The sequence below is a fragment of the Ceratotherium simum genome, chromosome 1 (genome assembly GCF_057802395.1).
Source record: "Ceratotherium simum simum isolate JZ-2026a chromosome 1, ASM5780239v1, whole genome shotgun sequence".
Taxonomy (NCBI): domain Eukaryota; kingdom Metazoa; phylum Chordata; class Mammalia; order Perissodactyla; family Rhinocerotidae; genus Ceratotherium; species Ceratotherium simum.
In genome coordinates, this window is record NC_141900.1 from 56065397 (window position 1) to 56092696 (window position 27300).

General features: G+C 40.4%; 1 protein-coding gene across 3 annotated transcripts; it reads left to right on the forward strand.

Annotated features, from left to right (window-relative positions):
• The first annotated feature begins 1454 nt into the window (after positions 1 to 1454).
• On the forward strand, positions 1455 to 27300 carry GPNMB (glycoprotein nmb). 3 transcript variants are annotated; one of them, XM_014786393.2, is made up of 11 exons: positions 1455 to 1575; positions 7942 to 8094; positions 9058 to 9201; positions 11086 to 11259; positions 13506 to 13664; positions 13991 to 14302; positions 19338 to 19436; positions 20311 to 20413; positions 22263 to 22477; positions 25550 to 25643; positions 26096 to 27300. In XM_014786393.2, exons 1-11 carry the CDS (start codon positions 1506 to 1508, stop codon positions 26247 to 26249), a joined length of 1677 nt encoding a protein of 558 aa, XP_014641879.2. In that variant the 5' UTR covers positions 1455 to 1505; the 3' UTR covers positions 26250 to 27300. The 3 variants fall into 3 exon arrangements, with proteins under 3 accessions (XP_014641879.2, XP_087284994.1, XP_087285001.1); XM_087428868.1 differs by lacking the exon at positions 1455 to 1575 and adding an exon at positions 3104 to 3281; XM_087428875.1 differs by lacking the exon at positions 1455 to 1575 and adding an exon at positions 7444 to 7606.

The following is a 27300-nucleotide window of genomic DNA, read 5'->3' on the forward strand; positions in this document are numbered from 1 at the left end:
GAGAGAAGACATAAAAGAAGATTTGATCACTGTGTCTGTCTCCCTATTAATTAAGGTCTTGTTACAGAAGAGTTTGACACTTCCAATTTATTTAGAAACAGAGGTAGCTGATCTGGCCAAAAATATAAGCCCGAACGAACTGTCAGAAACAAAGGGCAGTAATCCTTAAAAATACATCAATAGTAAGTTTTCCCTAAACTGAAAAGCTCTTTTTTAATTATAAAAGTTACACATTTGTTGTAAAAAGCAAACAGAACTATATAGGTTATTCACATTACATAAAACTAATAAACATTTCCATTATTCGTTCATTCATCTATATTTGAAAACAGTTTTGTTTCGATCCTGACTGATGTTCCCTTTGCTGTTTTTCCTTCCTATTTGCTTCAAAGGCTGTAAAAGGAGCTCTCAAGAGCTGTGTGTGGCCTTCGGGTAGGGAGTTGGCCTTTCCTGCTCCATGGGTTTTAGTTTCACAGACTATTTATTTCTATTCCTCGCTAGCACAACTGAAACATAAATCAATACCCCAAATTTTACCCTCACCCCCAACCAGGACTTCTACATGTACTGAAAATGGTCGTGTGGATGTGACTTAGAGAAAGACCACATGCAGGAAAGTGTTCATGTTGCCACATTTTCTGCACGTTCTATAACCAGAAATGATTTGATTGTATAAAACTTATGTTCCAGGCAAGCTTGTTTTTACACTTAATGCCCGCGTTCTGTAACATGAAATAAATATGCAGTATGTTTTATGCAATTGACCCCGAGTGATACAACACATAAATGCTTTGAGAGCAGTTACCAAAAATTATGCAGGTTGTTCCAAAAGTTATACGGAATTGCACAGATATCCTAAATGTGCTTTTAAGTAAATTTCTCAATTACCAGAAGCCTGTGCAGCTGTTTCAAGCACCTTCTGGCACAACATATGTTGTTATCCATATATGCAATCCACAATCTCAAGTGATTGAAGAGACACCCCCCCCCATCTTTGTCTCCTCTTGGGAGAAGGGAATGTACAGGATCAGCTAGCACTTGAGAAGCTCGTCATCTAAATTATAGCAAAAGAAGCGTAACTGTGACATCTCAAGACGAGCTGTGTGAGTGAATCAGTAAAGGAACTGCAGCAAGTTGATAATCAATGAGGTTGGAGATTGAAAATTTATTTGGTGAAGGATATTAAAATAGGGTCCATAGGAAAGGAAATCCCTTTAACTAGAAATGTGGAATTACAACATTGAAATGGTGTGCATCTGAAAAGTGAATAAATAGATGCTAAGAGTGAGTGAGTCAGAAGCACATGAGTTGTAAGAGGTTGAACTCAAGAGAGCAGATCAGGCAATGCTGCTTAATACCATCACATGATCTGCCCCGAGGCCCAGTATTTATTAAAATAAGGAGTAGGGCGCAGTAGAGGCCAGAAGCGCACTGTTGTTCTCAGTGGAGGGAGCCAGAGGAGTTACAAGTTAAACCTTGATTGCCTGGGTCTGTGAGAATTCAGCATGGAATGTATCTACTGTTTCCTGGGATTTCTGCTTCTGGCTGCAAGATTGCCACTTGATGCCGCCAAACGTGAGTAATTCTCAATTTCTGTGTTTAACCCATTCTCTGGCTATTGGCTGAGGTGATGGGTTGTCTGAAGCAATGTCTGAGGCAGAAGCTGGACTTCATGAAGCTCCTCAGGAAGATTTCATGCTCTCGCGCTTCTTCTGGAAATGGTTGGGAATGTTGAAACTACAGCAAAATGCTTTAGGCTCTTGGAAAGTAATAACTATGCAAGCCCCTCTCTTATGGAGATTTTTTCCATCACAATCGCCACCTACTCTCTTGCCAGACAGTGGGAGGATGGAGGTGTGCGGGGAACAGTCTCTGGCCTGAGAGCAAAGCAATGCTACCCACTAAACTTTGTCTGGTTTCTACCCAATGGGGTAGAGACCTCAGAAGAAATGGGCTCAAAATCTGGAGACAAGCTCTCTAATAATCACAACCCAGAAGCTGTTGGTAATCCTGCTGATATTTCTTCACAGACCTGCAGGAGCTTGCTGCAGCTATAGTAAGATTACTGAGAGAAGAGTTGAAGCCCTGGGTCTCTATTCTAGTTACACATTAGAGGTTGGGGACTTTTTAACGAAGCTGATGCCCAGATCAGTGAAATCAGAATCTTTGGAGGTGGGGTCTGAGCATCCTTGTTTAAAAAGCTGCTCTTGTGAGTGGAATGCAAAGTCATGGTTGGCAACCACTGAACTCCTGTGCAGCCCACTTGTCCAGTCCAAGGGATGGGTGGCCGTGGTGGCCCCCATCCTCTAGGCAGAGTTAGCATGGTGTGGGAGAAAAAAGTGAATTATACATCACCCAGAAGGTCGACTCCACTCACTCCAATAGAGTCATGATGTTAACTGGATGAAAAGTCCAGGGGTCCGATTCGGCAGGATAACTCCATACCGGGAGGTAGGTGGGAGAAGGGACCAGCATCAACCTCGTGCCCACCGTGTGTGATCTCTATGCTGGCCGCTTTGCTTACATTACTCAGGTAATTCCCACAAACACCTTTGTGGAGCAGATGGTCCCCCCATGCAACAGATGAGCGCCCCGGTCTTGCTTTTCACCTGCTCGGCCCAGTTCTGAGAGAGAAGGATCCTGGACACAGGGCCTGGGGCGCCTGTGCAGACCGGCATTTCACTCCTCCTTGCAGGAGAGAAACGTCCTACAATTAGATTGCCCTGCAGAGCAGGATCCCCGCCGGCTGCTGGGCGGAGAGAGGAAGAGGAGGGAGCCGCTGGTAGCCCCGGAGCGCGAGGGCCGGTTTCCTGGGGGCTGGACAGGCCCCGGCAGGGGTGGGGTGTGAGAAGGGGGCGCTGGGCGCCCTGGATGGTGGTGCAAGGCGTGAGGTGGGCGAACAAGGGGTGGTGGTGCGGGAGGCATTGCGGGGAGGGGAGGGAAGCAGCGGGGGGCTCGGCCAGTTCTGCTGCGAGCCGCTGAGGCCGGAGGCTTGGGCGGCGCCCCCAGCCCCGGGACACTCCCGCCCCCGATGTCCGGTGACTGGGACCAGGAAAAGGCCCGCGTCTTTGATGGTTGACAAAGGAGTCCAGACGCGGGGACTGCGGCGCGCCCGCGCCCTCCAAAGGCCCCGCCGACCCGGTGTTTGGCGCGGGCTGGGGCTGCTGTGCTGCACGCGGCCCCGGAACAGCCCGGGAGGCTGGCACTGTTATGGTCCCGTTTCCCAAACAAGGAAACCGGCCACAGAGAGAGCAAGTAACTCGGCGTAGGCCACGCAGTGGGTAAGAGGAAGAAGGCGGCTTCTACGGCCACCGCTGTCCTTCCTGCGGTTGGACAGACTTGGGTTCCCTGCCAGCCGCGGGCGGGGATTTCGTTTCCTTTTCTTGCAAAACTAGGTAATAGGGTTCTTGTGAAATCAGCTAACAAAATGTGCTGAAGTGGGAGACGTACATGCTAGCAATTGTCTTACCCCAGTGTACCTCCCTGGACAGACTGCCCGAGAGTCTGCAGGCTGGGGAGACGGAGAACAGAGAACTGCCAGGGAGGCCCCTGCGCCTAATTCTTGCCTTCTTTCCATCAGCTCCTCTTTGCTCTGCTCAAGAAGACAGATTAGCCTGAGGCTGATTCTCGGCCGTCAGTTTGAGAGCGAGTCCCAACCTATTAGGCAATGTAACAAAACCTGGACGTTTTTGACTTCACCTTGCCTTAGACTAAATATTCTGGCCAGAAAAAATAGGGATGGGTAGGATTTAGCAGGGTATGAAACACCAAGAGATTCCTTGCCACTTTCCAGTCATAGCCCTAGTAAAAAGGAGGAAGGAGAAGGTGTTGACCAAGTTAACAAGCGGCCCAGCGGGCACCTCTCTGGTGAACAGAGCAGGGAGTTCAAAGTGTGGAGCAAAGAGCCACACAGCTGTACTGAGTGTGACTCCAATTACCTTTACATCTATCCCCCCACCACACACACACCTCTTTTTTCTTTTTAAAGTATGCTTACTATTGGGTTTGTTTTATTCTATTTTTTTAATTCATTTTTTAATTTTGAGGTAATCGTAGATTCACACCCAGCTATAAGAAATAATACAAAGAGATTCCCTGTACCCTTTACCAGTTTCTCCCAATGGTAACATCCTGCACAAGTATTTCACAATATCACAACCAGGATATTGACATTGATACAGTCAAAATATAGAATAGTTCCATCACCACGAGGATCCCTCATGCCCTTTTTAGCCAAACTCTCTTCCCCTTCCTACCCCACCCCACCCCCAGTCCCTGGCAACCACTAATCCGTTCTCCATTTTTATACTTTTGTTACTTCGAGAATGTTATATAAATGGAATCATACAGTGTGTAATCTTTGGGGACTGACTTTTTTTACTCAACATAATTTACTGAAGTTATTGCATGTATCAATAGTTGGTTCTTTTTTATCAATGAGTAGTATTCCATAGTATGGATGGACCACAGTTGGTTTAACCATTCACTCATTGAAAGATATCTGGGTTGTTCCAATTTGGGCTATTATGAATAAAGCAGCTATGAACATTCATGTACAGGTTTTTATGTGAACATACATTTCCATTTCTCCATGACAAATGCCCAAGAATACAGTTGCTTGGTTGCATTCTAATTGTGTGTTTAGTTTTACAAGAAGTTGCCAAGCTGTTTTCCAAAGTGGCTGTACTATTCTACATTCCCACCAGCAATGTATGAGTGATCCAGTTTCTCTACATCCTCCTCTACACCTAATGTGTCACTATTTTTTATTTTTGTCATTCTCATTGTGGTTTTAATGTGCATTTCCCTACTGGCCAATGATATTGTACATCTTTTCATGTGTTTATTTACCATCTGTATATCTTCTTCAGTGAAATGTCTGTTTAGGTCTTTTACCTATTTTTTAATTGGATTGTTTTTTAATATTGAGTTTTGAAAATCCTTTATATGTTGTAGATATTAGTCCTTTGTTGGAAATGCAGTTTGCAAATATTTTCTCCCAGTCTATAATTTGCCTTTTCATCCTCTTCACATGGTATTTCATAGAGCAAAAGTTTTTAACTTTAATGAGGTTGAATTTATCAATTTTTCCTATTATAGATCCTGTTTCTGGTGTCAAGTCTAAGAATTCCTTCCTACCTAGAGCCTGAAGATTTCTCCTGTGCTTTTTACTTTCTTACAGCACCATTGGTTGAAAAAGCTATCTTTCCTCCATTGGATTGTTTTTGCATCTTTGTCAAAAATCAATAAGGCATATTTGTGTGAGCCGATTTCTGGATTCTCTAGTCTATACTTTGGACCTATGTGTCTATTCATTGTCACTCTCCTTTTAAGTTTGTATTTTTCTTTGACTTCTGACATTTAAAATCAGAGGAGAAATCTCTGTTTTTATTATATTTCTGGAAACACTGACTTTCACTGAGGATCTGAGGAAGAGGAAGACTCTTTGGAACAAAGGAAAAAACTGGTCCTAGGAATCAAAAGATGTGAATCTTCATTTCTACTCGATGGAAGATGACTCTGAGTGAACGATATCACTTCTCTAGGCCTAAATTTCCTTATCTATAAATGAAGGATTTGAACTAACTAATTTTAGTTCTTTCCAGATTGAACATTCTACCACTCTGTGACTCATTTTGAGTGAATTTTCAGTTATAAACATTTATTGATAAACATGCATTTCCTGCCCTCACTTAGTATCTGTTTCCAAATAGGAACAATCTCACAGAATCACAAGACATTTGGTTTTTGTCTGATTTGAAGGCCAAGAGAAGTCACATGATCTGAGGTCACACAGCCTTTTTAGTAGCAGAACTAAGACTAGAAACCAAGTTCTGTGACTCTCAGTTCAATGTTCTTCCATTTCCATTTGCCTCCCTTATAAGAAAGGAATAACATGCTGCTGCCTTCTAGCAGCATGGAGGAATGGAAGACAGAGGTTAGTGGCATCTGTTCAATATGGTTTCTCTGAGCACCTACTAAATACCACACCTCATGGAGGTGCTCTTCCAGGATTTAAGAGAAGACAGTGTTTCTGGCTCTAAGATTCAATGGCCAGGCCAAGACATAAGACCACATGAATTGATGAGAGAACAGTTTATGATAGTCTATGATTAGGGGCTGGCTGAGGGTTATATACAGTTGAGCATTTGGCTGTGAGTAATAGAATACTCAGATAAGTTGGATAAGACCCTTATTATCTCACTGAATCCATCAAGGGGTGGGCAGGGCTAGAGCAACAGCTCAGCAACATCATCAAGGACTCTTTCCATCCTTCCATCCTGATGCCCTTGATGTGTTGGCTTGCTTCCTCAGATTTGTGCCCACGTGGTTAAATATGACTGTCATCATATCATTACACTACCATCTCCAAAATCAATTCTCAGGAGGAAAAAATGGAATTAGTTCTCACATGTTTCTTTTAATGAAAGAGGAAAACCTTTCCCAGAAGCCCCTAGCAGACTTCCTCTCAGCTCCCACTGGCCGGGATCTAATCATCTGCTCCTGCCCAAACTGTAAGGAAAACTAGGGAAGTGAGCATCTGTGATTTTGAACTGTTACAGTAGAAGCTCTGCAACAAGTGGGGGATAAAAAGAGGAGGAGAGCAGGCAGGAAATGGCTGCTGGGCAGGCAACCAAACAGTCTGCTACAATCCTCAAAGAAAGAGACAATGTTACCACCGGAGTTGTCAGGTGAGGCAAAAAGGCATCAACTCAAGATTAGAAAAAACTTTAAGAGAATTAGCATATCATAAACCCTGGAGCAACCACTCAAAACAAAACAAAGAGCTATAGCTAATAAGCCAATAGTAGGGATAAAATAAAATCCAAAAATAATCCCAAAGAGCACAAGAAAAGAAAAAGGAATAAAGAACAGATGGGACAAGTTGAAAACAAGATGGTAAACTTAAATCCCACAATATAGATAATTACACTAAATGTAAATTATCTAAACACTCCAAATAAAAGGTAGAGATTGTCAGACTAGGTCAAAAGAAAATAAAACCCACTTAAAATATAAAAATGCACATAGGTTAAATGTAAAAGGATGGAAAAAGATGTATCAGTTAAATACTAAGCATTAACATTAAAGTATTCTTCAGAACAAGGAATATTACCAGAGATAAAGAGGGTCAATTCCTTTTGAGAAAGGATCAGTTCATCAAGAAGACTTAGCAATTCTAAACAGAGCTTCAAAATACATAAAGCAAAAACTGACAACTGAAAGAAGAAATTGGAAAATTGGCAAATCCATAATTATAGCTGAAAATTTTAACATTCCTCTCTCAGTGATTGAAATAAGCAGACAGAAAATCAATAGGAACACAGAAGTCTCCAAAACACTATCAACCTGCTTGACTTAAATGACATGAAAAAAACACTCTACCCAACAAATGTAGGCTACACAAGTACATATGGAACATTCACTAAGACAGACCACATGCTGAACTCTGCGCCCCCTTCCCCCCAAAAATTAGATTGTTCAACAGTGGTCTCTCCAGCACTGATATGCATCTCTTGGAATCCTAGAGGCACTCCTGAGCCTGGCGTTTTTTTAGCCAGGTGAACAGTTCAGAAGGGGAAAAGATGCAAAAACTGATCTGAAGGTCAGTGGCATTAGTGTTTTCTTAATGATATTGTATCAAATCCAAATATTCAGAGTGTATATTTTGAGAAACCAAATGATGGCTAAGAAATACTGACTTTCAAAAATTTTCCTTGATTCATTTAAAGTACTTAAAGAGATAGGGTCTGAATGCCTGTATTCCAGATATTTCCACTAGATTTTTTTTTTAAGTACCCTTTCTTTGCTTGACATATTGGAAATATTATGTGTGCTTTCCAACCTTATGAAATGAAAAATTGCTTTAACCGTTGTTACATAAGTACTAAATGAGGAATGGAGTAGATGAAATAATTTGTTTTTCAAATATTAATATAGGATTTCATGATGTGCTGAGTAATGAAAGACCTTCTGGTTATATGAGGGAGCACAACCAGTTAAATGGTTGGTCTTCAGATGAAAATGACTGGAATGAAAAACTCTATCCAGTGTGGAAAAGGGGAGACCCACGGTGGAAAAACTCCTGGAAAGGTAAATCAAAAGACTCAACCCAAACAACTGTAATTTCCTATTTAAATTATCTCATAGATTGTAGACTTTGAGATCCCATGGCTTATATTGCATCCATGAATGACAGTACTCTAGTTACCAAATGGGAGCCACCTAGATTTGGCAGTCATTCCTTTATCTCAGCATTATCGCTTTCTAAGTCACACACGCACACACAAATGCTTAATCACTTTAGAAATTAACAAGGTAGTAGCTATTAGATTTTGGAGAACAAGGAGATTTAGCATCAAACGTATTTACTAATGTGGGAATGGTCATCTTCTGATCTGTGACTCCAGAGCAGTTTTTGACTGTTTCAAAAGTGTGGGTGCCTATTTGCAACAACATGGATGGACCTGGAGGGTATTATGTTAAGTGAAATAAGCCAGAAAGAGAAAGACAAACAGGGCATGATTTCACTCATATGTGGAAGATATACCAACACACAGACAGATAGAACTGTTGGTGGTTACCAGGGGCTAGGGGGGTGGGGCTGGGCACAAGGGGTGGAGGGATGCGCTTATATGGTGACTGATAAACAATAATGTTCAACAAAAATTTCACAATCAAAAAAAAAAAGTGTGGTTGGTCAGAAAGCGCATATCTTTCCATTCACATGAAAGAAAGAGTCTTTCCATCATTAGTTTTGAGATTAAGAAATACAAACCTTTAATACTTGTCTCTTCAATCCAATTGAGCAAATCCTTTAATTATTTTAAGTGTTCTTTCTATGCTTAGAGAATTCCTTAACTGGTCTGATTTCTTTTTTTATTCATCTTCTAGAATGTTGTTGTACTCTGAAAGCTAAAGTTAGGAATTCAGAAAATAAACTAACGTATCATAAAGAGGCATAAGGATCCTCTGTTCCTTGTTGGTAGATTTAACTTTATCAGTGAAAGGAACAAAAAGTGCTTGATCATTGAGTTCTACTTTTTTATGCCCTAGGAGGCCATGTCCAGGCGGTTCTGACCAGTGATTCACCAGCACTGGTGGGCTCAACTATAACGTTTGTGGTGAACCTGGTATTCCCCAGATGCCAAAAGGAAGATGCCAATGGCAACATAGTCTATGAGAAGAACTGCCGAAATGGTAAGGAATGTTACTCACATGATAGGAACACACTAGTTCTCCTAACTACTCCTCACAGTAGTTCTCATAAACCTTAATGCTCACAGGTACTTGTGTAAATGCTGCTGTTGTCCCTTGCCACCCCCCTCCTCAAGTTGGATGACAGGGAGGGTGAGTGTGTGGTCCCACTTAGTCCCTTCATCAACATCAACATTAGCCAAACCCACGTCAGCAAACTGGTGGCTCTCTGCTGCTTGGAACCCTCTTCAAAAGCTACATTATCACACTCAGTTGATTGGACAGAAATATCTTGTTGATTCTCAGATTTTTGTTTTATTACCTGGAATTCTTTTGGCTACTTAAAAAATAGCCAATTTGGCAGAGGTTTACTGATCAGATTAATTTCTGCTCACAAGTATTTCTTAAGCAAATGCTGTATGGCCAGCACAAATGCTAAAATGTGCATATTTTGGTTTCCTTTGCTCTTAGTTAAAGCAGATAGGCTCTTTGTACATGTTAAGAGAACAAATGAACACAAACACATCAAGGGAAATTGTCTTGTTAGAACTATACATTCTCAAAAGCTCTGAGATAATTACTGAGATTCACCAATCAATGACAAGGCTATTAAATGCACTTATGATCTGATTTTATTATTTAGAACTTCTATTAAACAGTTGATGTTTTCATTCTTTATTAATTTATCATCTTCCTATGAAGAAAACATTAGATTCTGTATAGAAAGGGTCTGATATTTTAAAAGGGTTGTGTTTAATATTCTGTAGCATTTTTTCTCTTTCTTCTTTTCTAAAAAAACTGATTCTTATGAGTGTTTCAAATAACAATCTAGCCCTCTGAGCGTTTTTATATGAAAGAGTCCTTGTGACTTATAAAAATTTTTATAAAATATCTATCACCATTAAAAGGAACTAGGGATCTTTGGAGAAATCACTAATTCCGAGTCTAGGGCGGGGAGAGGACCATGTGAGCCTGCAACATCTTCTTGTACCAGAAAGTAGGGAAGTGCTCAAAGACTGATGGGGGCATGTCACAAGGACACAGAAGCCAGCTTGAAGGGGCTCCACTGGCCATATTTGGGACAATTTAAGAATAAAAAATAATGACTGTAACAGATTGATAAATAAAAAGATTCTTCAAAAGTGTCAGTAACATAAAAAAACCAAGAAGGTGAGGGGACTGTTCTAGATGAACAATATTGACCGTGATTTGTTTAAAATGAAAATTTTCACACATACAGAAAAGTAGAAAGCAGGGTACACTGAGCACCCAAATAGCCTTTACCTAGATTCAATAATTTTAACATTTTGCTGTATTTGAATCTTTCTTCCTCCCCCGCCTTCCTTCCTTCCTTCCTTCCTTTGTCATTTGAAGAGACAAAATAGCCAATGTAGTATGTGAACCTTGATTAGACTGTGGTAGGGGTGGTAATGGTGTTGTGGTTATGTAGGGGACTGCCCTTATTCTTAGGAGATGTGTGTTAAAGTCTTTAGGAGTGGAGAATCATAATGTCAGATAAGTCAGGAAAAAAAGGTACAGTCAGAGAAAGTGTATCAAAATAAAAAGATGAAGCATCCTTCAGTTTCCTTTGAATATGGTTGTGATTTGGAGACCCGAAATAAAGATAACTACATTAAGTGATATCTCTAGATTGAACTTTTCCTGAATAATTGATTTATGTAAAACTTTTATTGAAATATAACATATATGCTTAAAAATACACAGGTCATAAATGTGCCATTGGATGAATTCTGAATATTAGGTTTTTAGTTGTGCAACTATGTTTAAACTGGTTATGAAAAATACAAACAAGTGTTTAACTCATTGATGAGCACTGGGCATTCTGAGCCCAGATGACAAGCATGGCTTGTTTCTCTCTCTGTTTAGATACTGGCCCATCTCCTGACCCGTTTGTTTACAACTGGGCAGCATGGTCAGAGGACAATGACCGGGAAAATGACACCAGCCAAGATCATCACAACGTGTTCCCTGATGGAAAGCCTTTCCCTCACCCCCCTGGATGGAAGAAACGGAATTTCGTCTATGTGTTTCACACACTTGGTTGGACTTTTACAAACCCCTTAGCGTCTTCTGTTTCTCTTATAATTTTAACTTTTTTCTCTTATTCTATAATCAAGAATTATAACAGACTGAGAGTTTAAAAACAGTTACTCTATTAACTTTCCTTAGCTGGGGTAGAGGATGAGGGATAAAAATAAAGTCTCGATTAGCCTCACCAAATCTCCAGGGCACCAAAGAATTAAAAGGAGAAAAAAAAACAGATTCAGCTTTCTTTTTTAAAACAAAGCTACTCAATGTTTTTCTGTATAAAATAGTAATATGAAAAAATATTAATATTTATTTGAATGGTACATGGATGGGCATTTGTTTATTTATTTAATTTTTTGTGTTTTCAAAAAGATTTTTAAGAATTAAACTTCTGCTCTTTGTAGGAAATTTGGAAAATGCAGAAAAGTATAAATAAAAATTGTCATCCATAATTAACACCAGAGATTATCACTGTTAATGTGGTGTTTTCTTTACTAGTATTTTTTTATCAAGATCATAATATATACACATTTTTGCTTAATATCATGAGCATTTGACTATATCATTAAAATTCTTTACTTACATTATTTTAATGACTGTATAATATTCCATTGTATAGAAATAACATAATTTAACCATGGTTTTTCTCCAACATAGCCTATCCTCTTTTTTGTTTTTAACCACAAATGGTATCCACTTGGCTGTATTATTTGTGAAATGATTACTTTTGGGAGGAGCAAATTTAGGTTTTTATTAGCAAAGCTGCTAAGTTCTTCATTAAAAATGTCATCAGGTGCCACCTGGCTCTGAGTATTTAAAAACTGCTACCAATCATGCAGCCTCCAAATTTCTAAATATTTTGTCTTTCTTCATAAATTGGAGAAAGCTTCTCTTTCTTCAACTAACTTATTTACAAATCAAGACAACATATTAATAATACATTCTGGTTCAACAAAGTACAAAATATTTATCAAATATTATGCCTGTCTATTTAAATCAGTTGATTTAAAGCTGACTTTTCTGATGCCCTCATGGCCCTGTCAGTCAGTTCACCAAATGTCGTGATTTCTTTGACCTGACAGTTTCCATGGGGTCACTTATGCTCACTAACACTCCAGACACTCTTTAGCCTAGTTAACATTCATTAACTTAACTAGTTAAGATGTCTTTATTTAGAATCAGATTTCAGCCCAGAAATTGTTGTTTTTTCAATAAGAATATTTTGAATTTCCATCTTCTGCTGAGGTCTCAGTTACTTCATACTCGCCCTCAGCTAAGCATTGCCTCTGTGATCTGTCTCTCGGTGCCAGAACTCACATTTCCCTCACATATAACTAACCCCCAAGAGACACCTCTTCCCCTTACAATCTCCAGCAGAGCTGCCTCTGCATTTCAAGGCAAAGGGGGATTCTGAATTACGTATCCCTTAGAAGACTAGTGTATTTTTCTGACACCTTTGACCGTGTGATAAACATGATCTTTAAACATCCTTATCACTCAAGCATCCACTTTACAATACCTGTTGTTCCAATGACACATCTGTGCCAGGTGCCTCAATAGGATTAGAAAAATCCTTGAGCCCTGAAGGAGAGGAATTACGTTCACTAGCCAGCCAGTGGCAGTTAGATTTAGGTTAGGGTTGGAGAAAGAAAAAGAATGACCCAAGGGTGTTCTATAAATGTGTTTACAGAACCACTCCATTCCTTTTCATAGCCACCATACCCTATTTCTTTTCATTCACTTACTTCATCTTTACATACAAATACTATTAGAAGGTGGAGGATTCTAGTCTCCCAAAAAGAAAAAAAAAAGCTGCTTAATAATATAGCTGAAATAGTAATATCATTACAAAAATGAGGTAGATTTTTGGATAAATTGTTTTAACTCCTTGGACACCTCACCATTACATTAAATGTATTTTCTGTGGGAGACACATGTATTTCAAGTGCCAGAGCACGCACTTATAAAAAGTATATATTTGTAAACTAAGGACTAACTGTATTAACCCACTAAACAGCTCCTTTCATTTTAACCAACTATATACAATTACATTTATATAACTGTGGGGTGGTTTTATAAGGTTTTACATACAAGTGAGCACCATCTTCCTTTCTGAAGCAGCGAGGACCACATTCCCATCCCGTTTTTCACCTTCCCAGAACAACCTCTAAATGGCAGTCACTAGTTTTAAGAAACAATAACTTCTTACAATGATTGTGTAACGTAGCTAATAACTAAAAATTTCCATCTTCTCAAAGGTCAGTATTTCCAGAGGTTGGGACGGTGTTCAGTGAGAGTTTCTATAAACACAGCCAATGTGACGCTTGGCCCTCAACTCATGGAAGTAACTGTCTATAGAAGACACCGACGGGCGTATGTTCCCATCGCAAAAGTGAAAGATGTGTACGTGGTAACTGGTGAGTGGTGTGACCTCGAAACTAACTGAGGGTGAGGCACGTAGTTCTGGGGATGTCAGTGGATTAAGAAGGAGTTAGAGCCAAGTGTTCTGGGTTAGGTTACGATTCATTTGGGCTCCTTCCCAAGCTTATATATTTAATTATGTTGTAGTCCATGTATGTTTTCCAGAATAAATTGGGAAACCTCTTGAAAATTTGCATAGGAAAAAGGAAAATGAGGCTGAATTATCCCTAACTTTAATTTTTTAACCTAAAAGCATTATCGAAGTCATCCACTTAAAATCAAGCAATCATATGTTCTTTCTTTGTTTGGATATATCTTTTAGATCAGATTCCCATATTTGTGACTATGTCCCAGAAGAACAATCGAAATTTGTCTGATGAAACCTTCCTCAGGAACCTCCCCATTATATTCAACGTCTTGATTCATGATCCCAGCCACTTCCTCAACAAGTCTGCCATTAACTACAAATGGATCTTCGGGGATAATACCGGTCTGTTTGTTTCCCTCAATTCCACTTTGAATCACACGTATGTGCGCAATGGAACCTTCAACCTTAACCTCACTGTGCAAGCTGCAGTGCCTGGACCTTGTCCTTCACCTTCACCCCGACCTCCAAAACCCACCCCTTCTTTACGTAAGTGTTTTCCAGGTGATCTTTGAGGGCAGTTCCTTAACAGCTAAAAAAATATTCATATAAGTTACATTATTAGATTCCTAGTTTAAAGGATTGTGTGGAGACTCTGCAATGATTGCATTCTGTATCTGTTGATTTTTTTTAGCCATTTTATCACCATTTTAAGCTATTAGAATATAGAAGAAAGGAGAGTATGTTTAAAGTCACTTTGCAAGTAGAATTTGGTGACTCATATACAGTAGTCCCCCCTTATCCACAGTTTTGCTTTCCAAGGTTTCAGTTACCCATGGTCAACTGTGGTCTGGAAATATTAAATGGGAAACTCCAGAAATAAACAATTTATAAGTTTTAAGTTGCAAGCCGTTCTGAGTAGCCTGATGAAATCTTGCGTCCTCCCGCTTAGTCTCACCCAGCACATGAATCATCCCTTTGTCTAGCGTATCCACACTTTATATGCTACCTACCCCCCCTACACACTGCCCCTTAGTCACTTAGTAGCTGTCTTGGTTATCAGATCAACTGTTGTGGTATCAAAGTGCTTGTGTTCAAGTAACTCTTATTTTACTTAATAATGGCCCGAAAGCCCAAGTGTAGTGATGCTGGCAATTCAGATATGCCAAAGAGAAGCCGTAAAGTGCTTCCTTTAAGTGAAAAGGTGCAAGTTCTTAACTTAATGAGGAAAGAAAAAAATTGTATGCTAAGGTTGCTAAGATCAACAGTAACTTTTATTACAGTATATTGTTATAATTGTTCTGCTTTATTATCAGTTATTGTTGTTAATCTCTTACTGTACCTAATTTATAAATTAAATTTTATCATAGGTACGTACACATAGGAAAAAACATAGTATATATAGGGTTCGGTACTATCCATGGTTTCAGGCATCCACTGGGGGTCTTGGAACGTATCCCCTGCCGATAAGGGGGACTACTATACAGCTCTTTGACCTTCCTAATTTGTACTGGCCCTTGTTATGTGTACAGATGCTTCCCCCATCTAGCCTATCACATTGCTGTTCGTCTCCCATTTTTCCCGGCTATGAGAAGACACATTGTCTCCTTATAAACATTCAGGCCATTTCCACTTTTCTTCATCCCCCTTCCACATTTCTCCCCACTTCCATTCTCCTCTCTACCCTGCCCACATCCACCTACTATCCCATGAAACACAGCTATGCTTGAAAGCATTTTCCAAATGGCCCAAGAAGGAATGCAACTTGAGAGTAGGTTTCAGCTAGCAAGCTGGAAAGACTCCAGACATTAAAATTGTTCTGGATATAAGGCATAATTAGTTAAATTCCACCCTCTACTAATAGTACATGAGGACATTCAAGAAGTTCTTAAGGGTCTACTTTGGAAGGCAGTAGCTTCCATCTGATTCCCCACCCTACTCAACTCAGCCATGAGTACATCTTAGCATCCCAGAATCCAGGGGATGGCAATAGACTGGCATCCTCTCCATAGTCACAAGAGGGCGCCATCACCAAGCCCAGAGGGAACACTCCATCATGATGTCCAGATTTGCTGCAATTATTGTTTTTAACAAAACCTATTAGTTATAAATAATAAACTGTTATAATAGTGTGTTATTAATAAAATTAGATCTTGTTAAGTATATCTAAATCAAAACCTTATAAGTTATTACTGATTTTGATTCATTCTTTTCTGAAATGTTTTAAATTACGAAATTATGTTCCTTAGTAAAACTTCATACAATATAGAAGTCGAGAATAAAAGTGAAAGTCCCTATTCACACTCTCCTCCTAAGAGTTAAACCCAATTAATAGTTGGGAGTGTTTCTTTCCAGATCTTTTTCTATGCATCTACAAGCATATTCTATAAATATACATGTTTTGTATTTATTTTTATGTAAATGGGCTCCTGCTATATATATTATTATACAATTTACTTTTTTTCGCTTAACAAACATTATAGACACATTTCCATTGTCAGTACACATGAATCTAACTCACTTTACTCAGTGGCTATGTAGTGTTTCATAGTATGTATAAACTATAATTTATTTAACCATTCTCTTATTGATGGATGATTAGGTTAATCCTAATTCCAATTACAAATAAAATTGCACTGAACAATTCTAAACATATATCTTCATTCTGTATTTCTGTAGGAGAATTAATTTCTTTATCTTCTTTATAAATAAGGGGACCAGGTGTAAAATGCAAAATAAATTACAGATGCCTATACTATATAGAACTGTCTAGAAATTCCTGAATAGTAAAGGGCTTAATGTTAGATTATTTAATGTCAGTCTGTTTTGAATTGCGTTTTGATTAAGCTAGCTTGTTTTTCTTTTCTTTTCTTTTTTTTTTTTTGGTGAGGAAGATTAGCCCTGAGCTAACATCCAATGCTGATCCTCCTCTTTTTGCTGAGGAAGACTGGCCCTGGGCTAACATCTGTGCCCATCTTGCTCTACTTTATATGGGACGCCGCCACAGCATGGCTTGCCAAGCAGTGCGTCAGTGCGCACCTGGGATCCGAACCCTGGGCCACCACAGTGGAGCTCGGGCACTTAACTGCTACGCCACCGGGCCGGCCCCTAGCTTGTTTTTCTTAGAAACTATTTATATCATAGCATGTGTTAAAAATATATTTTAAGTCAATGACAGCATATTTTAAGTTTCTATTATTATTTTCCATAGGTGAGACTGTAAGATATCAAGTAGTAACTTTGAGAGTAGTTAGGTTTTACAGTGAGGGGAAGCTGCCTGGCTTTATCTAAAGGTGTTAGATCAATCATAATCAACCCCAAAATGCCTTAAAGCGGCTGTGAGAGCTGGAGAAGGGAGGGGTGGGAATAAGTAATGGGACCCATGATGAGGAGAGGAGTCAGCCCATGATGTGATAAAGGCGGGTGGTGTGGGGTATTTGTCCTATAGAAGAGAGAGCATTTTCAGCTATGCAGACCACATTAACAGGCTTGGATTATTGAGCATTGGATTATTATTTGACCAAAAATTATGTTCTCTCTATTTTGGTAAGTGGTTTCATAATAAAGCACAGCCGTTGAATAGAAACCAAACGCAACCACAGGAGTGAGACAGAAGCAGAGTTGAAGAGGTGACTCAGGAAGATGATTCCATTATAGGGCTGGCAGCTGTGCACTAGTTTTAAGCCACAGAATTCACAGTGCCGCTGTTCATTTTTCAGAATTTTGTGAACAAATCTGAAAAGAACAACCTTTGTAAGACTGATGCTGATTAGTGTAATATATATTATATTGTGTGGAAATTTTGTGCTTTCCCAAAGAATCAAGGGCTCTCACACCATTCTCTGGGTAACAGGGACATAAAGAATGAATTCAGTATGAGGTTTACTTTCTTTCCCATCCATATTTTAAGGTGTCAGTTTTTCTCCATGAGCCTTTTAGTCATACCTTGACTTTATAGATATAGATATATAGCTATAGACTGGACTTTATAGATACGTCTGCAAAACTCCATATGCATTTTTATAAGCATTCTACCGAAAGTAAAATCATTGACTTTTATTACTTGGTCATTTTTTAAAAGAAATTTTATTTTAAAAAATGGCAGGGTCATGATTCCATGCTCTAACTTGACAGCTAAATTCTACCTGTCAAGAATTTCAAAAGAAAGAGTGTTCTAGTTTTCTAGGGAAAAGCCAGCCATCTTTAATACCCTGCAAAACAAATCTGTGCTACAGAACATATCAGTTAAATCTCAGGACAGAAAGAACGATTATTCTGTAACTTTCCAAGGACCACGGTGAAACTCAGGGGACATTCCCAAGGGCTTACCACAGCCAGTCCTGATGATAAACCACTGCATTTGAATCTGACGTGGCGTCAGAGCCTTTCTGGGCTTTACCCCAGCAGCATTTCCCAAAGTGTGTGCCATGGAGCACTCGTTTCCAGAGACGCTCTGAGAAGACGCCTCTGAGCAAAGGAGAGTCACAGGGCACGTTCTTTCACCCAGCAAAGCCTCTGAGGAGCCCTGGAGAAATCTCCCAACCGGCTTCGTCCTTACATATTACTATGTTAGAGATGCAGCTCTGCGGAGCTTTGATGCCCCTCCCTGTAAATTGGGTCCATTTTCCTGCCTTTTGAAATTTAAGAGAAGATAGCATTGTATTTTCAGTATCATATTTTCCTTCCAGTCTTTCTATCTTGTCGAAGGAACCCCAACACCTCAATTAGAGCTTTTTAAATTGTAACTAATTGAGCATTAAATTCCTTGCTCTAATCATACAGGGTTATTTTTGAAAAGTGTCTTGTACTCATTCTTTTTCTTCCCCACACCTCCGCTCATCACAGTCACAGCAAGACTTTAGAATGTAAGCTCTGCAGCTATGAGACATCCAAACAGGGAAAGAATTCCCTTTTTCCATGTTGCTTGCTTCTTAATCTATTATACACCAACCTTAACATTCTTATATGTTATAGTGCATCTACATCTAAATAGATATATTGAAGTACATACTGGGACAAAGAAATTGATATTTATTAAATACTTTCTATGTGGCAGGCATGAAGCAGGTGTTATATACCTTATCTTATTTAAGTTTAATAGTTCAACTTTAGTAGGTCAGTAGGTATTATTCCCATTTTACAGAGGAGTAAATTGAGGCAAAGAGAGGTTAAATGATATGCCTATGGTCTCAAACAGCTAAAAACAAGGGACCTGGAATTTAGGCCCAGAATACCTGCCTCCAAAATTGAGATATGATTTTATCTATTATGGCTTGCTTTATTTCATTATGATTGTTATATCACACATTTTAATATGGCTTCTACCTTTCATTTGCTTCCTGTGTTTAAACAAGATATGGGATTGTGTTTACTTACATAATTTAACAATGATAATGCCTTATAGCTTTCACAGCTATATGAATCATTACACATTTAGTTCACATTTCTGCAGCAATTTAATATATAGAATGCTTGATGTTTTTCTAAAGACCAGACAGAGAGATGTTTAGATTTTTGGTGATATCATGTATATCTTTTACATTCTTAGCAACTAATCTAAAATCTTATTACTCAAACTCTCCAGCACCTGGTGGTGACAACCCCCTGGAGCTGAGTGATGTTCCTGATGAAAACTGCCAGATTAACAGATACGGTTACTTTACAGCTACCATCACAATTGTAGGTAAGACCAATGGGGGAAGGATGTTAGAATCCACCTGGGGCCACCCACTCACTTCACTGAGTCTGGAGGGGTGGGGGTGGGGAGCAGGGACACCCACTTTTTCTCTGAGATGATACCACACGTGTGCAACCAAAGACTCTCCTAATTTCTAGATTCCCACGTGCCTATCCCAGCCTTCCTTAGACACCCTGGTGGAAATGAGCCCTCCGTGAGGCCCACATGTTAATGAGCCTGCCCAGGGCCTGGAACCCCCACTCTGTGCGTCCCAGGAATCTGAATGAATGTGCCTTTAAGGAAACCAGTAACAAGCTCCCACAGCTTCCACTTTCTTCCCCTAGCAGATTTCACAAAGCCACATTTCTTATGTGTAAGAAAGGGAAATGAACAGGGCCACCACACGTGGTGGGTTTGGGGCACCGTCCACAGGTGCCCACCAGAGAAGACGGGTGGGGGCCGAAGCCGAAGCCGTGCACCCTGGTTCTGGGGAGGGGGCTAAAACCCAAGCTGTGTGCCCCGGGGCTGAGCCATCTCTGCTAGAGAGAAGCTGGCCAATGCCTAAGCCTGGGGGCTGCACCCCTCAAGGTCACCTTTTCCCGAAATACCTACCCAGATGGAGTGCTGCCTTCTAGCACATACACAGGGTCCAGTGATACAGATCTAGGTTGGACTGAAGAACAGTTCAGTTTGAGTTTGAAAATGCTGCATGGACATGTATCCAAAGCTATGGGATAAATTCCTGGATCTGGTGTGTTTCTGGTGTGGCAAGAAGGCTGTCTCCATTTTGTTTGGCCTTCTGATTTGTTAAGGAGTGGTTTGGTTTGCTTTGGTTTCTGTTGTGTTTTGATGTGTCTTTCTACGGGGGTTGTTTTGTTAGATGGAATTCTAGAGGTTAACATCATCAAGATGACAGATGTTCCAATGTCCCCACCGCAGCCTGACAACTCCCTGATGGATTTTGTCGTGACCTGCGAAGGGATGTGAGTACATCTCTCAGTCAGAGGGACGGGTCAAGTGAGGACCCCAGGCCTGAATAAAGACATGCCAGTCTTCCTCTCTAAGTTGATTTAAATTTCTAGTTCATCAATAAGCCAGGATGAGGAAGGACCCTTGGAGTTGCTGTCAAGCGTACACTGGTTTTGCTAGAGTTGAGCAATGCTCATTACCTTTAACTGTTGATGAAGTTAAATAACTTCATTGAATATTGATTGGACACTTACTATGGTCTCAACAATATTGAATCCTTACACAGTCCTACAAGTCTCCTCATTTTACAGATGGGGCCACGAGGCATGCGGTATTTAGAGAACTTGCCCCCAGAGACGGCGGGTCCCGGCAGAGCGCGTTTCACACGCCGTGGTCTGGCTCAGAGCCCCACTCTTAAGCTCCCTGAGGCTCCTCCGGAGTGGCAGGAAGCCAGTGTGGAATGGCCATGTCCTAGCGTGAATTAATAGCAACGCCTGATAATCCTGTCTCTCCTTATAATTTACAAAGCTCTTTCTAATGCATTATATAATTTGACTTTCTATGGTTTGGTTATAGCTATATATAATAGACTAAATATAAATTAATTAATATGTAAATACTATATCAATTAACTAAGTAAATATATTAATTTGCAGATAATATGTAAATCTGTAATTTAAATGTATGCATAAGGTAAATGTATAAATTAATCGAGAGACTGGAACAGTATAAAGTGTGGCCTTATTTGATGAAAGGGGTAGCTAATGAGCTCTCCAGCTTGGAGAGAGGAGTGGAAAGAGGATGACAGAAAATAGAGAAAAACCTGGCTGAAGGAGTGAGGCTGCTGCAGGAAGCCAGGGCTGGGTGAGAAGGAGCCTGTCCCTACCTCACCCCATGCCCTCACCAGACCCAGCCTCAGAACCTGGTCTCTCCATCCAGGAAGTCTCCTCAGAAGTGAAACCGTGGCCAAGACAGTAGTTCATGGCCAGGTAGCCTTGTGGTTACAAGGACAGTTGTCAAACATCTTTTGTTCAAGTCCCAGCTCCAATTCTAATGGCTGGTGTGACTCTGGACCAGTTATTTCCCCTCCCTGAGCTCCTTCACTGGGATAATATTACTTTCCCCATAAAGTCACTGAGGGGAGTAGGCAAGACCATGTCATATATCTAAAACTCAGTGCCTTGCACACAGTAAATACTGCAGAAACAGCTGTGGTTGTTATCACATCTCTACGGGAACCCAGGCAGGGCCAGCTCTGGCGTTTAATAATGTCTTTGCCTAACACCTAAGCTGTCTGCATCTTTGGGCATTTTAAGAAGCCAAAATGTAGAGGGAAGGACTTGGGCTTCACAGTTTCCAACAGCCCCTTGACTTAGGAGACATAATTTCTTCCTCCTCCACTCCCAGGGCCTCACCTTCCTGAGGATATGGAGGAAACAGTAGCTCACACCCAGGCTTGTTTAAGAGTAAATTATACGTGACAATTCGACATCATATGGTTTGAGTAAGAGTAAGGTGGAATTCAATTTTATAGAAATATAAAGATTTCCCCATTTTTTTTTTTTTTTTACCGCTGAGGAAGATTCGCCCTGAGCTAATATCTGTTGCCAATCTTCCTCTTTTTGCTTGAGGAAGATTCGCCCTGAGCTAACATCTGTGCCAGTCTTCCTCTATTTTGTATGTGGGTCACCACCACAGCATGGCCACCAATGAGTTGTGCAGGTCCACACCTGGGAACCAAACCCAGGCCACCGAAGCGGAGAGTGCTGAACTTAACCACTAGGCCATGGGACCGGCCCTCGTTTTTCCTTTTAAACTGACATTACATTCTTCTCTCCCTCTCGGCACCCTTTGTGCCCTCAGCATTCCCACAGAGGTCTGTACCATAATCTCCGACCCCAGCTGCCAGATCACCCAGAGCATAATCTGTGACCCTGTGGATGTGAACATGGGCGAGCTGTGCTTGCTGACCGTGAGAAGAGCCTTCAGGGAGTCTGGGACATACTGTATGAACCTCACTCTGGGTGACGAGGCGAGTCTGGCCCTCACGAGCACCCACGTCTCTGTCCCTGGCAGAGGTAAGTCTTGTTTTATGGTCGTACAAACATTTCATTTTGCAGATAAAAATGTGTATTCAATACTAAAGCTATTTAAGTCTTCACTATCAATGTTTAATTTTATTTCAGTGCAAAATTCATTGAACTGTTGTTAATGTGGATTTGAGAACTAGCCTTAAAATCCAACAGCAAATCTACTTAGGGAAGGGATGAGAGAGAGACATCCAATGAAATAATGGCCAAAGAAAAGCCTTTTGATGAACAAAGTCAGCTGTGAACATGAACCAGTAATAATGGGATGTGATCACTGCCTGCTCAAATAGATTTGTATTTCAAGGGAAACCGTAAAGCCCAACATCAAAAAATAACAATGTTCTCCAATTAAACCATAACAAAGGGGAGGCTGGTATCGTGTTGTCATTAGAATCCACCTGGGCAAAGACACGAAGCCAAGAAGAGAAATGAGAAACAAAGTGGACTCCTGGCTACCTTCTAACTTGCCACGTGTCCTCTCTTTCCCTTCCCACATTCTACCAAGCATTACACTGAGATGGTAACAAACCTCAGATGTTCACCAGGAAAACTACTCTTTGCCCCCCAAATGCTTGGAGAGGTAAAATGTTAACAAAGTGGACTAAGGAATTTCACTGAGAAATTTTCATTTACTGGTGGCTTCCAATTTCCCCACCCCCCAAATTAGGACTCTACCTGGTGACCCTAACTGAATTTCACTTACAACCTACTCTGTTGTAAGACACTGCTTTATCTCTTAGAAGAAGTGCTACATGGTAGAATGGAAGGGAGAGGTTAAATTGTGTATACATGACAGCCCTTATTTTGCTCCTTAATTTGAGTCTTGTCAGGTACAATCTAATGACTAACTCATAAATAACTCCTTTGGACTTGGAGCCTATCTCAGAAGGTAAAATGTACTGAAACATATATTTACTCATTAACCATATAAAAAGCAGCTTTGACCTCATTGAAAGCAAAGCTTAAGTAATCATGCATATGATTATTTGTATGAGGGCTTATTGTTGGTAAAATCCAAGGAACAGATTTTAAAACAAAAGAACGACAATGCAAAAGTACACTGCTTCCTGGGGGACGGAGTGCCCTGGGGCCTGAGGTGGAGAGCTGGAGGGTGGGGCGGAATGAGGCAGGTTGGAGTCTGGTAACCAAGTGAGCGTGGATCTCCAAGGCTGTCACCTCCGGGAGCTGCTGTGATTATTCCTCTTGCATTGCCACAGCTTTCTTAGAATTGCATTTAGGGGCATAACCTATTCTATAAAGCTTTCTCGGGGCTAGCAAACCTCTGTTCTCTTGTCTGCATTGGATGTTTAGATATTTGCACTCCTTTATTCTTCTTGTAGTCAGTGATAACTTTAGGTGTGACCTGAGCCATTTCCAAAATCCAAATAAAGGAAGCTCAGAAAGACAGCTTTTAATCCAGTGGGGACTGTAACTTGTTGACTTGGGTTTCAAAGTCAGAATTTCAGAAATAGATCATTGTTCAAAGGCAAACCCATAGACTTTTAGCTGAAATAACTTTTATTCATTGAGTCAATGAACATTCATGAAGCATCTGCAATTCTTTTTTTTTCTTCAAAATACAAGGTTTTTTTAGGTTTTTGTGTGTGTGTGTGTGTGTGAGGAAGATTGTCCCTGAGCTAACATCTGTGCCAATCTTCCTCTATTTTTTTGTTTATGGGATGCCACCACAGCATGGCTTGATGAACCGTGTGTAGGTCCATGCCTGGGATGTGAACCTGCAAACCCCAGGCCCCCGAAGTGGAGCACATGAACTTAACCACTATGCCCCTGGCGTGGCCCAGCATCTGCAATTCTTTCAACAAATATTCATTGAGCATCCACTCCGTGCACAGCACAGCTCTAGGCATGAGATATACAGTTCTAGATCAAGTGAGGAACAAGATGAAGAAGGTCCCTGCTTTTGTGAGCAGAAACAGACAATAAATAAATAAGATGATACGGTGAAGCAAATTAAACAAGGCCAGGGCATGGAGAGTGACAAGCATGAGAGAGAGGGGACAGAAGTTGGCTCTCTAGATTGGCAGGTCAGGGAAAGTCCTGCTGACCCAGCAGCACTCACTTGTTGAAGGGCCTCCTCTGAACTGAGACCTGAATTTCAAGAACAAGCAGCCCATTTAGTTCTTTGTAGGCCACCGTAGGGTTAGGGTTTTATTCTGTGCATAAGGGGAGCTCATTGGCAGATTTGAAGCATGATCTGTTTGATGCTTTTAAGAAGATTGTTCCGACTGCAGAGTGAAGTAAGGATCATTGGAGCATAAAAGTGGAACCAGGTAGACAATTAAGAGGTCCTCTCAGAGGAGAGGCTGGTGGCTGGGACTGTGATCGGTGGTGGCAGAGGAGACAAAGGAAACACAGATCAACTCCAGTTATACTTTGGCAATAGAGATAAGACTAATTAGTTTGCTGGGTTCTGGGAGTACAGAGAAGACATAATCCCTACTTCATGGTTCTTACAATCCAGTAGGAAAGAAATATGTGTAAAGAAGTAATTGCGACACAACATGATAGAGGAAGAGAGGCGAGTAGAGTAGTGACAAAGGACAATGTAACCCGGTGCCCTCAAGAGAGTCCAGAAGGCATCCCGAACGGGTGGACACTTGAGATGAGCTGCGGGTGGGACATTCCCAGCAGGGGGCATGAGACTTGAAAGAGCATGTGAAGGATGGGCACCTCCCAGAATTTTTAGTGCAGCTGGAAGGCAGGGAGTGAGCAATGAGGCCAAAGGAGTGGGCAGGAGGATCATGGAGCCCTTCACCAGGGGGCACTGCTGGGTCAGCTGAGACCCGAACAGGTGTCTCCAGGACGTGACATCTCACTCCTGAGCCCTTAACACAGTGTTCCAGACATGCTAACTCATTCTCTAAATGGAGGATAAGCTGACCCAAAGACTATGTATTATTTAATGGAAAAGATTACTGAAAGCCCAGAGGGAGCCATATATCTTCTGAAGGCTCCCTTCCTCATTTATTTAATTGCATTACAAGCAGCATATCCTCTAGGTGGAAGATGTCACTAACATGGTCTTGCTTCTTTTTTAAGACCCAGCCTCCTCTTTAAGAATAGCAAATGGTGTCCTGGTCTCCGTTGGCTGCTTGACCTTATTTGTCACTGTGATCGCCCTTTTGGCGTACAAGTAAGTTGCTGGTTCTAACACCTTAAATCACGATAGTCTATTGTCAAAAATAAATAGCGTATTTCTGCACAAAAGGGCCATTTTCCCTTTTTTGCTTTTAAACATTTTGAGTGTGGGAGGAAAATCTTCCACTGAATGATGAATACCAAACTAGCCTGTTAATTTTGCTGTGGTCTTTTTTTAATCCTGAAAATGCTACCAGATGTCAGTAAAACTTTACAAAATTGTGTCATCTTAATGTTTAATGTATAATCTCAAATTATAGTCAGCAGGCACGTTTCTTGCATGAAGAAGAGAAAACAGATATATTTTCATAAAACAACAGTGTCTTGAAAGCCATAGATTAGGTTAAATGGAATTAACCCTTTTGTACTTGGCACGTACGACATTGTAAAAACTAACATATTCCAGCTGGAGATCTTTTTTTAATCTGTCTAACACATTGTTTTCAGAAAACACAAGGCATACAAACCAATAGGAAACAGGACTGGGATCGTGGTCAAAGGCAAGAGGCTGAATGTTTTCCTCCACCACGCAAAGTCCGCGTTCTTCCCCGGAAATCAGGAAAAAGATCCAGTGCTCAAGAACCAGCCGGGAACTCTTTAAATCTTCAGACTGATTCCCGGCCAATAGCTCACTCTTCAGTGCCATTTATGTGAGCTGTGCTAGAGTGGATGACTCTTAACTTTTGTCCCTAAAGATTATTGTAAAATATATTGTGGTTTAGGGAGGTCTAATTTTTTTTTTTTATCTAGGTTAAATGACATTTTAGAGAAGTGGAGGGAAATTATACTGTGCGCAGCCAAGGCCATGTTATATAACTAGTAAAACCAGTTAGCAGTGCTTTCTTTCGTTATGATTTATGTTTCACTTATAATGTCTTAGGTGATTAGTAGGATAGACATCTTGTGTACAAAGAGTAGGGGCAGAAGGTACTATGCATTAGAGTCTGACCTAGGTTACCTGGAAGGGGAGGATGGACATTTTCTAGCTTTCCATATAACTATATGCATAAACCCAATGTATTCCTGTCCTTAAGATAATGTTCCAAGCTAACTGATTTCTATTTCAAAGAACATGCATGAGCTCCCAACAGAATAATAACAGGCTAAGCCTCTAGTATGATGTGCATGCTTGTTATACTTAAAAAAAATAATACTCTAATAAATAGATATGAATATTTTTGTGACAACCTGCCTTGCCCGGCTGTGTAAAGGAATGGTATTCATTCATTCATTTATCCCATGGACATTTATTTAGCACTTTCTGTATATCAGGCATGTTGGTAGGCTCATGGCCCTGCACTCAGAGTGTTGACACTCTTGTGTATATATCTGAATTTCTGTACACTCTGATACAGGTATTTGAAATTATATATTATGATCTTCCAAAGAAGGAGGCCCCTGGTTTTCCTAATGGTTTTTCTATTTAAATGATATAGAAACTTGATCAGTGAGAGTTTTACTTCCATTTGTAACCAAAACTATGTATCATAAGTCAGACATGACATTCTTTTTCTCTCCTTCCTGAAAAATAAAGTACGAAAAGAGACAAGACCTTGGAACTGTAATTATTGTTACAATTTGTTGTTTGCCTTTCAAATTCATTTATAGTTTTTGATGCATAAAAAGTTAAGACTGCCCCATAGAACACTGAT